General features: G+C 42.6%; 1 protein-coding gene and 1 pseudogene across 1 annotated transcript; one reads left to right on the top strand and one right to left on the bottom strand.

Annotated features, from left to right (window-relative positions):
• Nucleotides 1-1,729: 1,729 nt before the first annotated feature.
• On the bottom strand, nucleotides 1,730-2,529 carry LOC109447712 (microtubule-associated protein RP/EB family member 1; annotated as a pseudogene).
• A 1,813-nt stretch (nucleotides 2,530-4,342) lies between these two features.
• Nucleotides 4,343-6,718, top strand: DIRAS3 (DIRAS family GTPase 3). The gene is made up of 2 exons (XM_019732341.2): nucleotides 4,343-4,589; nucleotides 5,324-6,718. The coding sequence occupies exon 2, from the start codon at nucleotides 5,367-5,369 to the stop codon at nucleotides 6,054-6,056; it is 690 nt and encodes a 229-aa protein (XP_019587900.1). The 5' UTR covers nucleotides 4,343-4,589; nucleotides 5,324-5,366; the 3' UTR covers nucleotides 6,057-6,718.
• Nucleotides 6,719-14,254: the final 7,536 nt, after the last annotated feature.

Genomic DNA, 14,254 nt, shown 5'->3' with positions numbered 1-14,254 from the left:
TTCTGGCCCAGTGCAGCGCTGGTCCCCTGGAATAGGTCTCTTCTTCTTCTTTTTTTTTTTTTCTCTTGAAATACAGAATTTTATTTAAAAACTGTTTAAAGTAGAAAAAACACCCTGTCAAGAAAGGCCAGGTGGAAAATAGTCCCCAATAAAATGGAATTTAGGGCAACAAAAATCTAAAAGGCCACAAAAGAGAAATAGCACCACTGTTATTTGAACGATGGGTAGTTACTTGCATTTTTGGCATTGTTAATCACTGAGTCTGAGTTTTCCTCTGAATTCCACACATAGTATGCACTACACAACAATTTATCATAAAATACCTGCTTTGTACACACATCTTAGGACAAGCTACCACCGGAAACAAATCAATACAAATACATCGGGTTGAACAATCTCAATAGTGGGTGACACACATCTTGCAGAATTCTGCCAAACAAAGGAACTGAGTGGGCTATGGGCAAAGCAAATGAGGGAGCGTTAAGGAATGAAATATTTTCAATGTTTTAATAATTAATTCAGACACGGCACTGTATTTTCTGCAAAAGAAAATACACATTTAGGAACACGCTAACAAATTTTATCTCCAAAGAGATTAGTGCACTAGCAAAGTATTCCGGTACCAGGGGAGGGCTGTGGGACAGCAGGTACCCAAAACAGCCGGCTTTGCAGATCCCGAGGTAGCGATGGCCCGCCCTGATCACTCCCTTTGCCAGACGTCCAGAAAGAACTTACAGCATGCTCACCTGCCTGCTGACCTTCCACTCTAAGCAGCAAACTTGAAGGAGCCAAAGAGGAGTCCCCAGTGGGCGAGGGGTGCAGAGAAGAGAAACATGTTAAATGTAAAGTGAAAAGACAGTGAAATGGGACACAACCCCCATTCAAATCCCAGAGATGTGGGCAAGACCCCAAAAAGTAGTTGTTGGATTTAAAAACTGAACACACCTCATTTCCCAAAAACTACAAGACATAGAAATTTCAGGGGTGATTAGAAAAATCAGAGAAATATGTTCAATGAAAATCAAGCTATTCAACTCAAAATCTTCGGGCTGAAACATACTCTCGATTCATTCAGGCCACAATACCTCTTGCTTCTTAGCAGAGACGCAGTTGGTCAAGGACACCCAATGGCTTTATGGAGCAACTTTTTAAACTTTCCTTCTGGGCCAAGGTTACGCCTCCGAAGATTCAAGCAGCCCTGCAAGGCCTGTGAACAGCAGGTTCCAAAGGTTCCAAGGTCTGGCCCTTCCTTCCTAGATGCAAGGTCAAACACACAAAATCTCCTGTCAGGTTACATTTTATGTTTTGAAATATTTTAAATACTCTTAAGGCATTTATTTATTAAAATGTTTTCTGCCAAGATTTCACATTAGCTTAAAATTCAAATCAGTCTTTACGTTTCTCTACTGAGGTCTCCACCTCAGCATATCACATAAAAACACCCTCTCCAGTCATCAGTGTTACCAGCATCCATTCGGGGAGCCCCATGGTCAGCCTCTTTGTTCCCTAGGTGAACCAACTAGATGTTAATACTGCTCTGCTACAAGGTAAAACCTCCTAAGTCAAACTTAGTGGAAAAGGAGTGAAACTTCTGCAAAGTACACTTTCAGAAGAGGTACTTTATGAAAAGAAATTAGTGAGTCCTCTAAGAATAATAACAGGGAGTATTTTACAGTTTAGCACATGATTTGGAGTGAAAAATTCAATGTTTCTCTGATGGTCCAGGCTGTTAATACTCTTCTTGTTCCTCCTGGGGGCCCCCTTCGTCAGATATCACATAAGCCTTCATCTGTGGCATAGAGAAGGTCCACAGTCCTCTGCAGTACAGGGTTGTTTTCCCCCTCGTTCTCCTGGCAAATCAATTAAGTGTTCCTTAACTTTCCAAAGGAGAAATCTCTCTCTTTCTCCAAGTCTTCGACAGTAAGTTTCATTACATTGACCTGCTGCAGCAGTTGGGCTGCTGCATCATCCCCATTGCCCACAGCAGGATTCTTTCGCACCTCACCTGCGCCAGCCTTAGGGATTACAATAGTTCTCTGTGTTGCAATGGGCCTCTGTGGAGCTGCACTACTAGAGCTGAGAGGTTTCTTCGGTTTGTTCAGAGCTGGAGCAATAAGGGAGGGGGTGACTGCAGTTTCTTGACCTTGGCTGGCAGCCACAGGGTCATAGTCCTCCATCATAGTTTCAAAAAACTTCTTGAACCACTGAACGAATTCAAAATTGTCCTGAAACTTGCCTCTTACTAATTTGTCCACAGGAATTATTTTGTCAACACCCATCCTCTTAAAACCTGCTTATAGTATTTTGAAGTTCTGGATGTACTGATGTTCTAGCTTAGCTTGGAGTTTCACTTTCTTCAAGGCAATGCCGCCAGGGAACAGCATGTCCATAAACTGACAATAGGCAGCCCCAGAGCACAACTGTTCGATCTTTGTCAAATTCAACTGCAGAGACTCATTGATCCAGGCCAGCATGTCATATCGACAGGTTATCGCTGGTGACTGAAGTTCAGTAAACGTTCACTGCCATCTTTGGCTTTGAGGGGAACCGCGTCCACTGCCTGTGTCCGGCTCCAGTTCCATCTTGATAGGTCTCTTCTTAAGGTAAAATATTTTATATTAGCTTTTGAGGTACAAAACTTAGTTTGGATATAAGAGCTGTGATTTTATATTTTCATCATTGCTTGTGAATTCTAATTAATAATCTCTTAATTTCACCTTTCTAGCATTTAAATGTTTTAACTTTAGGGCATATGTTTTTCCACCCCAGTTCTCTCTCTCTCTCTCTCTCTCTCTCTCTCTCTCTCTCTCTCTCTGTCTTATTCCAAAAGCACCTTAGTTTATCTTATATATCAGTGTTTTCAGGAGTCTCTTTTCTCATCTTTCTCAGTCCTAAAGTCTCTTCAGTGTCTTTGATTTTAATAGGCAGAGTGAATCTTGTGGTTTAGGAGGAATAGGCAATGATTTAATTAATACTTGCAATTCTCACTCTACTTCCTCCCTGCCCCAAGTTCTTCTGCCCCCAACTTATTTCTGCATGAACCTGCTATATTTTCCAAACTGAAATCTGCTTTCCTTTGGATTAAAACGCTCATGACCATTTCCAAAACGCCATTGTTAAAACGCTCAAAGACTACAGGATTGTGTATATACAGTCTTCAGCATTAGTATATGAAGGTTGATAGCTGTCATTTATGGATTGTCTATTGCATTAAATATGCCTTCTAACAGTGCTTCAAGAAATAGCTCCTTGAATCATCCCCACAATTCGTTCTCATAGGTATCATTTCCCCTTCTAGAGAAAAATAATTTCTCAGCATGCTATAGCTCAAAGGCATATTGAAGTGTATTCAAAAGAAGGAAAAAGGAAACACTCAAACATTCTAAACATAAATTTTTTTCTTTTTTTTTTTTTAATTTTTAATTTTTTTTTTTTTTTTAAATTTTGCCTCTAAAGCATGTACTCTTGATCTCTACCCAACATGAGATCGAAAGATGTGCCTTTGGGTAGGAAAAAAAGCTATGAAAATTTTTTTTTCACTAATGAGTAAGAAATAGAGTATCAGCTTAATGACATAGAATGATAATACCAGCAAAAGAAGATTTGAAGTTAGGAGAACTAGGTTTGAGTATAGGTCCATCATTTATGAGCTCTGTAATGTTGAACAAGTAATTTTATATGCTGTATTAGTTTTTGGTTTTTTTTGCTGTGTAACAAATTACCACAAATTTTGTGGCTTAAAACAACACACCCAACTATAGAACTCACAGTTCTGTAGGACAGAAGTCTGTGGGCTCGACTGGGTTTGTTGCTTAATCAAGGCTAAAATCAAGATGTTTGCCGGTTTGTGGTCTTACACGCACTTTCTAGAGAAGAATCTGCTTTCAAGTTCATTCAGGTTGGCAAAATCCAGTTGCTAGCTGTTATAAGCTTAAGGTCCATATTTTCTTGCTGGCTGTCAGTCAAGGGCCATTCTCCCCACCTGTCCTGATTTTATTACAAGGTTTGTATGATGATCAAATGAGACCCATTGGCTCAAAGGGTGGTGATGAATGTGATCGATGGCTTAATGTTGCTGGATTTAGAAGGCAACCCTCAACTCTCTTTCAAAGAACCTGTCTAAACCATAGAAAATCCTACCGGGAGGCAGGTTCTGAAGCCTCTTATAACAGAAGCTTTAGTAGGGCTAACCCCACAGGGGCCAGTGCCTGTGGACCTAGGAACCCACCCGCCTCTGCTCTCTGCCTCGGGCTGTGGGTACAGGTACTCTGGGTGTGGGGGACGCCGGGCACACTGTGGGGGAGGGGTGGGCGCGCATCTGGACTCGGCCAGCACTGCACTGCCGGTCTCCCCTCTGCGTACTGTGCAAGTGGAGTCTCCCAGCCTGCGCACCCTGGTTCCAGTGCTAGCATCAGAGTCCGACAGTTGGAGTATTTCTGTCTGAGCCTCAGAGCGCACTGGTTGTACCTGCGCAACAGTTGCAGCTCCAGGTACCTGAAAGTGCCGCGTCGTCCGCTGCCGCCACCAACGCCACCTGGGAGAGGAGCGAATTTGCCCGCTAGCCCTCTGGATTTTCTCCTCGCAGAGAGGTAAAAGCCATCTTCTGCATTTCTTTGGGCACTAAAACTCGAGATGTAGCTGGCGAACCAGCCTGGGTTGTTGCGGGTGGGAACTGGCAGGGTCGTTGTCCGCAAAGCTGGTGGGTACCGGTCCCTGGACGACACGCCCGCGGAAAGTTGCTGCGGGCAATGGGTCTCTATTGGCGCCACGAGCCGAGCATCCTGGCCCTTGCGGGTTCCTTGGGCGCCCCTCGTCATCTCCATAACTCCATCCTGCATCGTGTGCGCGGCAGCCAACCCTTGCCCGCCGTGATTAATCCGTGTCAGAGACGTTGACAATTTTTAATACGCGAGGAAGAGCGCAACAAGGGCTTGTTAGGGAAGGAAGGGTTTGGTAACATTGCTCAATGTGTGCGCATTTTAAGGGCTGGCAAGCTGTGTTTACAGCTTCTCATTCTGCAGTTAGAGTGGAGTAGTATGTTGTAAAAGCAGATTAACCGTGTGTGGCCACCGGGTAAGGCATCCTCGTCGGGGGTGCTGAGCGAACCTCCTCGCCAGCACTACCTTTCGTGGATGCCTGGGGTGGGCAGGGAAGCAGGCTCTACCTCTGAGGAGGGAGGGTGTGGGGTTGGGGAACAAGCTGAGACCCTCCCCAGCGTCCCTAGGAGAAGCTGTCCAGGCAGACGCTGTGACAACGTTCCATTGTAGTCCCGTCTCTCACTCTCCCTTTCTTCCTCCCTATGATTCGCCTACGGCTGGTTCAGTGCGAGAGAAGTTGTGCACCGGTCTCCGCGCCAATTCCTGACAATGGGCAACTCCTGCTTTGGCTTCAAGGAAAAGCTGATGCAGCGGCTGCGGCCTCTGCCCACGCTGCTGATCATTCGCGCCTTCGTCCCGCAGAGGAGGAACAAAGATTACTGCGTGGTGATCCTTGGGTCCGCGGGCGTCGGCAAGAGTGCACTGGTGAAGAGATGGGTGCGCGGCAACTTTCGCGACAAGTATGTACCAACTACCGAAGATACCTACCACCAGGTGCCGGGCGGCAATCGCGGCACGGCCACGCTGCACATTACCGACACGGCTGGTGGTCACCGGCACCCGGGTTTGCAGCGCCTCGCCATTGCCAGGGGCCATGCCTTCATCCTGGTCTACTCCGTCACCAAGAAGCAAACCCTGGAGGAGCTGAAGCCCTTCTATGAGCTGATCCGCGAGATCAAAGGCAGGAACCTGCGTAAGTACCCTGTCGTGCTGGTGGGCAACAAATGCGATGACAACCGCCGCCGGGAGCTGACCGCGAGGGATGGCGTTGCCTACGCGATGGAGTGGAATTGCGCCTTCCTGGAGACCTCGGCTAAGACGGATGTCAATGTGCAGGAGCTGTTTCACATGCTGCTGAACCACGCAAAGAAGCCCACCACCTGCCTGCAGCCGCCCCAGAAGAAATCTCAGATGCCCAAGGTGGCCGAGAAGCTGCTTGGCAAGTGCATTATCATGTGAGCCTGCTTCTTAGAAGCCTGTCCTCCTCCCCCCACAGTGTGCAGAAGATGTGGACCAGTGCCAGTGTAATGTGTCACCTGTACATGACTGACTTGTGCTGTGGTTTGGGTTGTCATCGCTAGACATCAATACGTGTCCCTTGTAAGTTAATAATTCTTCTTTTTCTCAGGCAAGAGAATTCTAATTGTTATAACGTTGACGTTGCAGGAGGATGGGGGCGTAAAAGGAGCGCAATGCATTTAAGGACTAAGCCTTGACAGATTTCAGCGATTAATGTTAGGAAAAGAATGAAAAAGCAAAATGAGTTGAAAGATGTCACCGGCCTTCTTGTAACCCTGTTATCATGTATTATTTTTAAACAGTTCAAGTCTTGTAAATGCCTAATCACATCTTTCCATTGTGTGTTTAATTGTGAAGAATTGTGTTTTTGCAACAAAAGCTTTGACAGATGACTGTGAGATACATATGCTAAACAAGATAAATAAAAGAATATTCTATAACTGAGCATTGAGGGTGGGGACAGAGAAAATGATGAACATGGAACTTGCTTACTAAAGATGTGCCAGTTTCCTGAGTAATTTAAAAATGTTCGGGTATTCTGCATAGCAGTTTTTAAAAAGTATAACAGTTCCATGACTTAATAAAGCTTTTCCTGCATGCAATCCGCTGTGATAATTTTTTTTTCCATTGGACGACAAAAAAAATTACCCATGGCATTGAAATTTCAACCACATCTGGGGAAGGTTTCTAATGAGAATTCCACACATGGATGCCCCTGCCCGCTTGAAATTAACCAATGGAGGGGGGATGGTTAAAGGGGTCACTGCAATGCAGAGCTGGTTTGTATCCATAATCTTTTCTGGACTGACATCCAGAAGAACTCCAGGGGTCTTTGAAGAGGAGGCTCACTCTTACTGTCTTGGAGGTACTGGTGAAAAGCAAAACTCAGCCTTTAGTTGCCTCAAAAGCCTTCCCTCAAGAAATACTGGACGTAGGGGGATGGAAGGTAAGGGGAGAAATGGGTGGGATTTGAAATTTGAGAAACTCCTTAAGGTGAGTTTTAAAAGAGATTTTATATTTGAACATGACTTTTGAGTGAGGGACTACACATCTACACATGTCTTTGCTTTTGAGTGTTTGTTTCATTTGGAGGAGGTGGAGGAGGCTCTTAATCTGGTGATTTTTTTTTTCACATAAAATGTAATGAAACAAATATTGAACAATTTACATGTATTTTTTTAAATGGCTTTGTATAACTTGATTTTCAGGGAACAGGCACACTATTGAAAAGGAGCCATAAACACCTGTTTCATAATAGTACAATCTAAGTTTTGAGCTTGAAAAAAATCCACTCAGTGACTCCTTTTAAATGGTCGATTATTTAAGATTTTCCCTAGTTACTTTCAATTCTCAACCACTAGACACTACCTAAGTGGTCTACCGTATCGCTTTGTATGTATTCTATTAAAAAACAGCTCTTAGCTAAAGTACCTAATAAAGTAATCCCATTTCTAAAAAACAAACAAACAAAAAACCCTATCGTGGCTATTTTCTAGGAGAATTCTTGAAGAATGTATTGCGTTCATTGGTGCTTCTGGTAGATGAGCAGGGATTGCTAAGTGGCAAATACTACCCTTTAGAAAGGGGAAGACATGGTTTTAATGTAAGTAATGCTTAGTAAAAAATATTTTAAGATGATAGCAAATATTTATATAGTCTTATCTACATGTCAATGTTTCTACACTGCATTGGAGAAAATATTTACAAAATATTTCCACGTGCCAATGTTCTATGTTATATCATTTAATCCTCACAACAATCCAATGAAGTGGATATTTTACCCATTTTGCAGATGGAAACAGTGATAAAGGTCACAAAACCCATCAGTTGGCAGTGCCAATTTTTGAAGCCAGGTGATCTCCAGAATCAGTGCTCTTAACCACAATGGTTAAGATGTCTAAGATGACTAGTCAAAGGATAGATGACTTTTCTGTCCTCTATTTGGGTTATTCAGATGTGGAAAAGAAAGCTTCCTCAGAGCCTCCCTAGAATCCAGATGGGAGGCAAAGAAGCAAATCAACACTTAACAACATGCATGGGGAGTTTTGAAACAGGGAAAGAAGCACATTACACAGGGCATTGGAGAACATTTCCCCCATGACATCACATGGCTGGATTCTCTGATGCCTGGTTTTTGCCTGGTAGGAGTGGGTGTGGATGAGAGAAGGAGAGAAAGACGTTTCAGACAGAGCAGTGTGAACAAATGTGGGGTCTGAGAGATCACAGCGTATTTCCAGAAATGGGTGGAGCAAACTGTGGTAGAAAAGCCTGAAAAGTTGGAGTTTAGCCTTCAGCCTTTAGAGATAATGGGGAATTACTAAAGGAAGTAAGCAGATTTCACCATATTTGCATTTAAAAAAGATCCCTCTGGAGTCTCATAATTGGTACGAAAAGAGGCTGGTACACAAATTTAAAAACAATTAGAAGAGTTAATTTTGAGAAAATTAGGCATTGCCAGAGGGCATGGAGACTAAGGGATGGATTTGAGAACCATTTAGTAGGAAGAACAACCAGAGCTTGAATTAGGGAAAAGGGGAAAACACTAATATGAATGCCATGATTTTGAGTGGGATTCCTGGTCGATTATGGGGTCTATACGCAAGTTCAGAAATGCAAACTAGAATTGAATTGGGGGATCATGTATTTGCACATGCACATGAGAATAATAAGTTACATTTTGGGTAATATAGTTGCCAGGATAGCCAGTTGCAGGTTTCCTATGGAAACTATGTAGATAGGTCTGAAGGACTGGAGACAATAGCTGGTGGTAAAGCTGTGAAGGGAGAAAAGAGGAGGCAAGATACTAGGACTTAGGACAGAATCTTGGGGAACACAAGCACTTGGAAAGCTACTGACCAAGAGGAAACTGACAGACTTTTAGAAGTGACCAAAAGATAGGAGGAAGGAGGAAACTCATCATGTGCAGTAGCAAATGCAGAGGGAGAAATGAGTTTCAAGGAAAAGCATGTACTCTTATAGCAAAAATTTTTAACAAGTAGAACGAGGATTAGAAAGTGTTGCTTAGAGTTTGCACTTAGGAGATTTCTGGTTCCAGCTAAGGTAAGAGTATCCCCATTCCTCCAAGGTACTCCGTAAAACTAAAATAACCCTGGACCTAACACAGCAAACAAGCAAAGGAAAATACTTAACAGTGGAAAGAAGTTGAGTGCTTAGGAACCTTGGGCTGTGAGGAACGACGTGATTGGGATTTCTCTGAGTATTCTCACTATCCGCATCTATCCTGGGCAGGAGACCACAGAAGCTTCCAGGTTAGAACCAACAGGCAAAAAATCATGCCCAAAAAGCACATTTCCCCTAGCAAAAAGCTCAGAAAAAGGGTGGTTTAAGAACTGAAAACTTTTTTTGGCAAAACAAGTTTTTGACAAACACCAGCAACAAAACCCCTGCTGTCCTTCCTGCCCTCAGAGGGAACTGGTCTTCCACCCCACTCTACCTTGCCCGGTGGAAGCAGATGACAGTGTTCTGATGTCCTCTCCTGGTGCTGGACAACAGGACAGAGCAGGGAGCTAATCTATCCCGTAGTGGTAGACTTCTCCCACCCCTTCCCTGCTGACCGGGGGATGTTGGAGGAGCTGGCAGGGAGCTAATTATCTCAGTCCCCTTCCAATTTCTGTCAGTAGGTGCTTGCCAAGAAGCTGAACCTCCTTCTCCACCTGTCAGCAGCAAGACCAAATGAGGCCCTGGGAGGCCAAGCAAGTCAACCCTGTAGTTCTCGACCACATCCACCCCACCACCACCTCCACGGATCTCAGCATCCTTGACCATAATACAAAAGTTTGGGACAAGTTGAGCCCCCCTAAAAATCATACGTGAGAGAAACTTTACATTATTACTGCTTGGGTGGGAGCAGGGAGGATAGAAGCCATTCTAACCACTCTTTGAGCTAATAGTATTATTCAAAGGAGCTGGCACCTATAGCTTCTATTTCACACTATCCAATATAGTAGTCTATAGCCTATGTGACTTCTGCACTTGAAATATGGCTAGTCCAAACGGAGATGTAGTGCAAGTGTAAACATATACTCTGGACTTACTATAAAAAAATAAATGTAGAATATCGCATAACCTTTTATATTTATTACATGTTGAAATGATAATATCTTAGGTATAATGGGTTAAATGAAACATATTGTTTAATTTGGTGTTTCTTTTTATTTTTTAAAATGTGGCTACCTGAAATTTTAAAATTATATTTGTGGCTCATTTTTGTGGGTTATATTATATTCTTGTTGGGCAGTATTGATCTATATTAAGAGTGGCTCTTAGAAAGAAAAAAAAAGAGTGGCTATTGGAACTAATTACTAATTTGAATTTGATTACATGCATTAGCCAGGATCTACAATCGAGTGTCGAAAGATGTTAACATGTATTTAAAATAATATGTGTTGTCAGATGTCTAAGTAATTTCACAAAATTCAAGATTAACAGAAATGTAACAAAATCCACTGAGAGGTATGTTTGTATATAAATGAATTTGAGCAGTACATCTGTAAGCTACATCTATAAGCCTGGGTCCACAGTCCCAGAGCTTGGAAAAATAAATATGTCAGGCAGTGAATTCAGGGAGGTGGTGAAGATTAAAATAAATGAAAACTGAAAATATTCCCACAGCACTGATATTATGTTTTCCCAGGCTACTGATACTGACAAACCTGCCATCCATTTGACATTGAGAAGTGAAAAAGTGGAAAAAAGAAACCTGATGTGGCGATAAATACAGTTTTGTAAAATGAGATTCAATAAATTTAACTATTTGACACCAGTATTGTGGGTATAACTGCTCATCTGTTTTGTCCTCTAGGTTAATGGACATGGCCTAGAAGACATCTCACAAACTCAGAATAACATCAGACTCCCTCCTGTTCTGCCTCCATGTTTCCTTCCCAGTATCCTCTGGGAGCACATCACACCATGTACCCTTTCCCTAGCAAACCCAGACAATTTGCTGTTCCCCCAAACATCCTATGCAGTCATTCCTTTGCTGTCTGTTTCTTGACATGGTACTTTTCCTTACATTTTCTTATATCAAAATTTTATTCACCCTCTAAAACCTAGCCAAAATACCAAATACCACTCCCATTGAAGGCTTCCCTGTTTTTCAGTAATTCATACATTTTTTTAAGAGTCAGCGATACGCTGGCACTGTGCCACACCCTGAGCTACAGAGTCCCCACCTTCAAGAAGCTCGTCATCTAACCAAGGGAGACAGGGAAGAAAATAAGAAAGCACAGCAGAGTGGGACAGGTGATAATAGCCTCTACCCAGGATGGTTGCATTAAAATGTTAATACACATAGAATACTTGTAATAGTGCCTGGCACGTTGTAAGCAATCCATAAATATCAGCTATTGCTATTATTAACAAAAGACTGGAAATTACCTAAATGACTATCAGTGTGGTCCCAGGTATATTAAAATAATGAGGTAATATGGGGCCAACCCACAATATCTCCAAGATTTAAATTCACTCCCATTTGAGGGAGTGTGTGTGTGTGTGTGTGTGTGTGTGTGTGTGCATAATAGAAAACTTTTAGAAGGCTATTTAAGTAATTTTAATAGGCATAGGCCCTGAGGAGGAGAATGGCAGTTTGGTGGGGAGGGAAGACCCGCTTTTCATTCTATAACCATTAATACGGTTTGAATCATATTACCATGTGCATATATTATTTTTCAAATCATTGGGAAAAATACCAGATAATTTCCTTGAGTTTCAGCAGGAAAGGACAGTGTGGAGACTAGAATCCAAATTTTCTGACAGCCACCCCAGTGCTTTTTCAGTTTTATTCAATATTAAACTAACCCTGGGGAGGAACTGCATTGTTTAATTGAAAGAAAAGAACTATAAATGTATTGTGCATCTACGTACGGCATTTAAGAGACAAGGGAGGAACAGATGAAGCTCAGAACAGTTAAACAAGTCATCCAAGGTCATACACTGAGGTCTCTGGAGCTGGGATTTTCCCCCCAGATCCTCCTGATGTCGCCCAGATGAACCCAGAATCAAAAAATGTGGGTTTAATCCTGTGTCGTCTTTGCTTCTTTGCTGCTCACAACCTTGTGAGTTGTGCAAATACAATAAAATAATGCCTGTGAAAGCCATGTTCTCAATGCCTGACACGTAGTGAGTCCTCAACTGCTTAGTTGAATTGGATTGATGCTTCCTTCCCTCCTTACCTCTCCTGGATATTTACTCAAAGATTAATGCAAATGTCATTCTACCCAACACCCACCACCTCTGGACTCTGGGAGACTATGTTCCCCTGATATTTGCAGGAGAAGCACATCTAAAAAATTCCATTTCTAAAAGCTCTAAACTCAGGCGTGGGCGGTAACTAGCCTGCCACATTAATGCATGTCCTCCTGTTTACTCCTTTTGCTCTGAAAGCTCATGTGGCCATTTTGTAAAGGTAGTCATTAATTTAGAGTGGGAAAGAAAGGGATTCAGAGAGAAATTACTCGTAATTGCAGTTCTGTATTAGTATGTTTTTCTCTGCAACCTGGAGCTGAACATTGTGAAATGTATTTGTTCCCAGTGTAATTTAAATGTGAATTAAGTAGTGCTATGAGGCCTGGCTATTCAAGAACGAGGCAATTTGTCACATGTTTGGAATTGTTGCTTGAAAATGCCCACCTGAGTAAAAACGCTTCCTGTCCTACTGGTAGGGACACTCTTTACGGGACTAACTTTGGTATCAGCTCTTTCATTCTAAACTAACTTCTGTGGACTGAAGTTTTTTTCATGTTTAAAATGAGAGGATCTTAAACTCAAGGTCCACTGTGGACAAGTAAGGAATCTCAATGACAGTATATGGGAAGATTATGCCCAATCTATAGTGAGCTGCCTGCACTAAGTTCTCTTGGGAAACGTGGACCCAGTGTTACAATTATTTTTTTTCTCATTGTTATGGGGAATCTAACAAATTTTAAATATTGGCAACAACTTAGAAATTGTTTATTAAAAAATCTATTTGTGTCTAACTATGCCACATCTTCCAGTCACCAGTTAGAGACCTCGGGCTGCAGAAAATGGAAGGTTCCTTACCATTCAGAGATATTGTGACATCTTCATTCAGATCTGGGAGAATACAAAGTATTGAGGTAACTCCCTTTACAGTGTTGATAAGGGCACTATGGTGGAGGGTGGAGCTAGAAGCTCTTGACTGAGACCATTTCTATTCTGCAGTCATGCTGGAATTTATTCTTTCCAAACCCCAATTATCTGGAAAATGGTGATACAACCTCCCTCCACACATCACTGGGTTATATAAAGTATGTTTAAAGCTATAAGTGTAACACAGATAGGAGATTGTCAGGATTACTGATTGAAGATGGAAGATGACAACGATTCAGGGTAAAGAAATTGCTGAAGTTTATGACAAGAAAAATCCAGACTGGACATTCTTCAGTGAAGCATGGTGACAGAGTCCCATGGTCAAGAGCATGGACTCTGGGGCCAGACCTCTTAAATTTGAAGTCGGGCTCTCCTGCTTACTAATCATGTGAACTTAGCCAAATGCTTCTGTTTTCTCATTTGCAAAGTGGAGATAATAATAGTTCCTCCCTTAGACTGTTGTTATGCATATGCTTAAAGTGACCCCCCCAATGATGCCTACCTCCTCATGTTCACAGTTATGTAGAGTCCCTTCCTCTTGAGTGGCATCAAAGCGAAGGAGCTGTGACTTGCTTCTATCCAATGGTGTATGACAAAGGTAGTGTGATGTCACTCTTGTAATTATGTTCCACTATGTAAGACTCTGTCTTGACAAACTGGGGCTTGAGCTCTACGTGAGCTCGATGAAGTAAGCAGCCATGTTGGAGAAGCCCACTTGGCAACTAGTTGGGAGTAGCCTCGGAAGTGTGGGTGGCCTCTATGACCCAAAAACAGTCTCCAGCCAACATCCAGCGAAAGCTTGGGGCCCACAGTGATACAGCTACAAGGAAATAAACTCTACCAACAACCTCAATGACCTTAGAAACAGATCCTTCCCCAGAGTTTCCAAATGAGAAGGCAGCCAGCTGACACCTTGATTGCAACCTGGTGAACTGTGAGCAGAGGACCCAGTTACTGAGCCTAGACTCCTGACTCACAGAAACTGTGAAGTGATAAATGTGTTATTG

Source organism: Rhinolophus sinicus, linkage group LG06 (assembly GCF_036562045.2).
Source record: "Rhinolophus sinicus isolate RSC01 linkage group LG06, ASM3656204v1, whole genome shotgun sequence".
Lineage (NCBI taxonomy): Eukaryota > Metazoa > Chordata > Mammalia > Chiroptera > Rhinolophidae > Rhinolophus > Rhinolophus sinicus.
The sequence above is the reverse complement of the archived record's forward strand: the minus strand, read 5'-3'. Positions and strand labels throughout refer to the sequence as shown.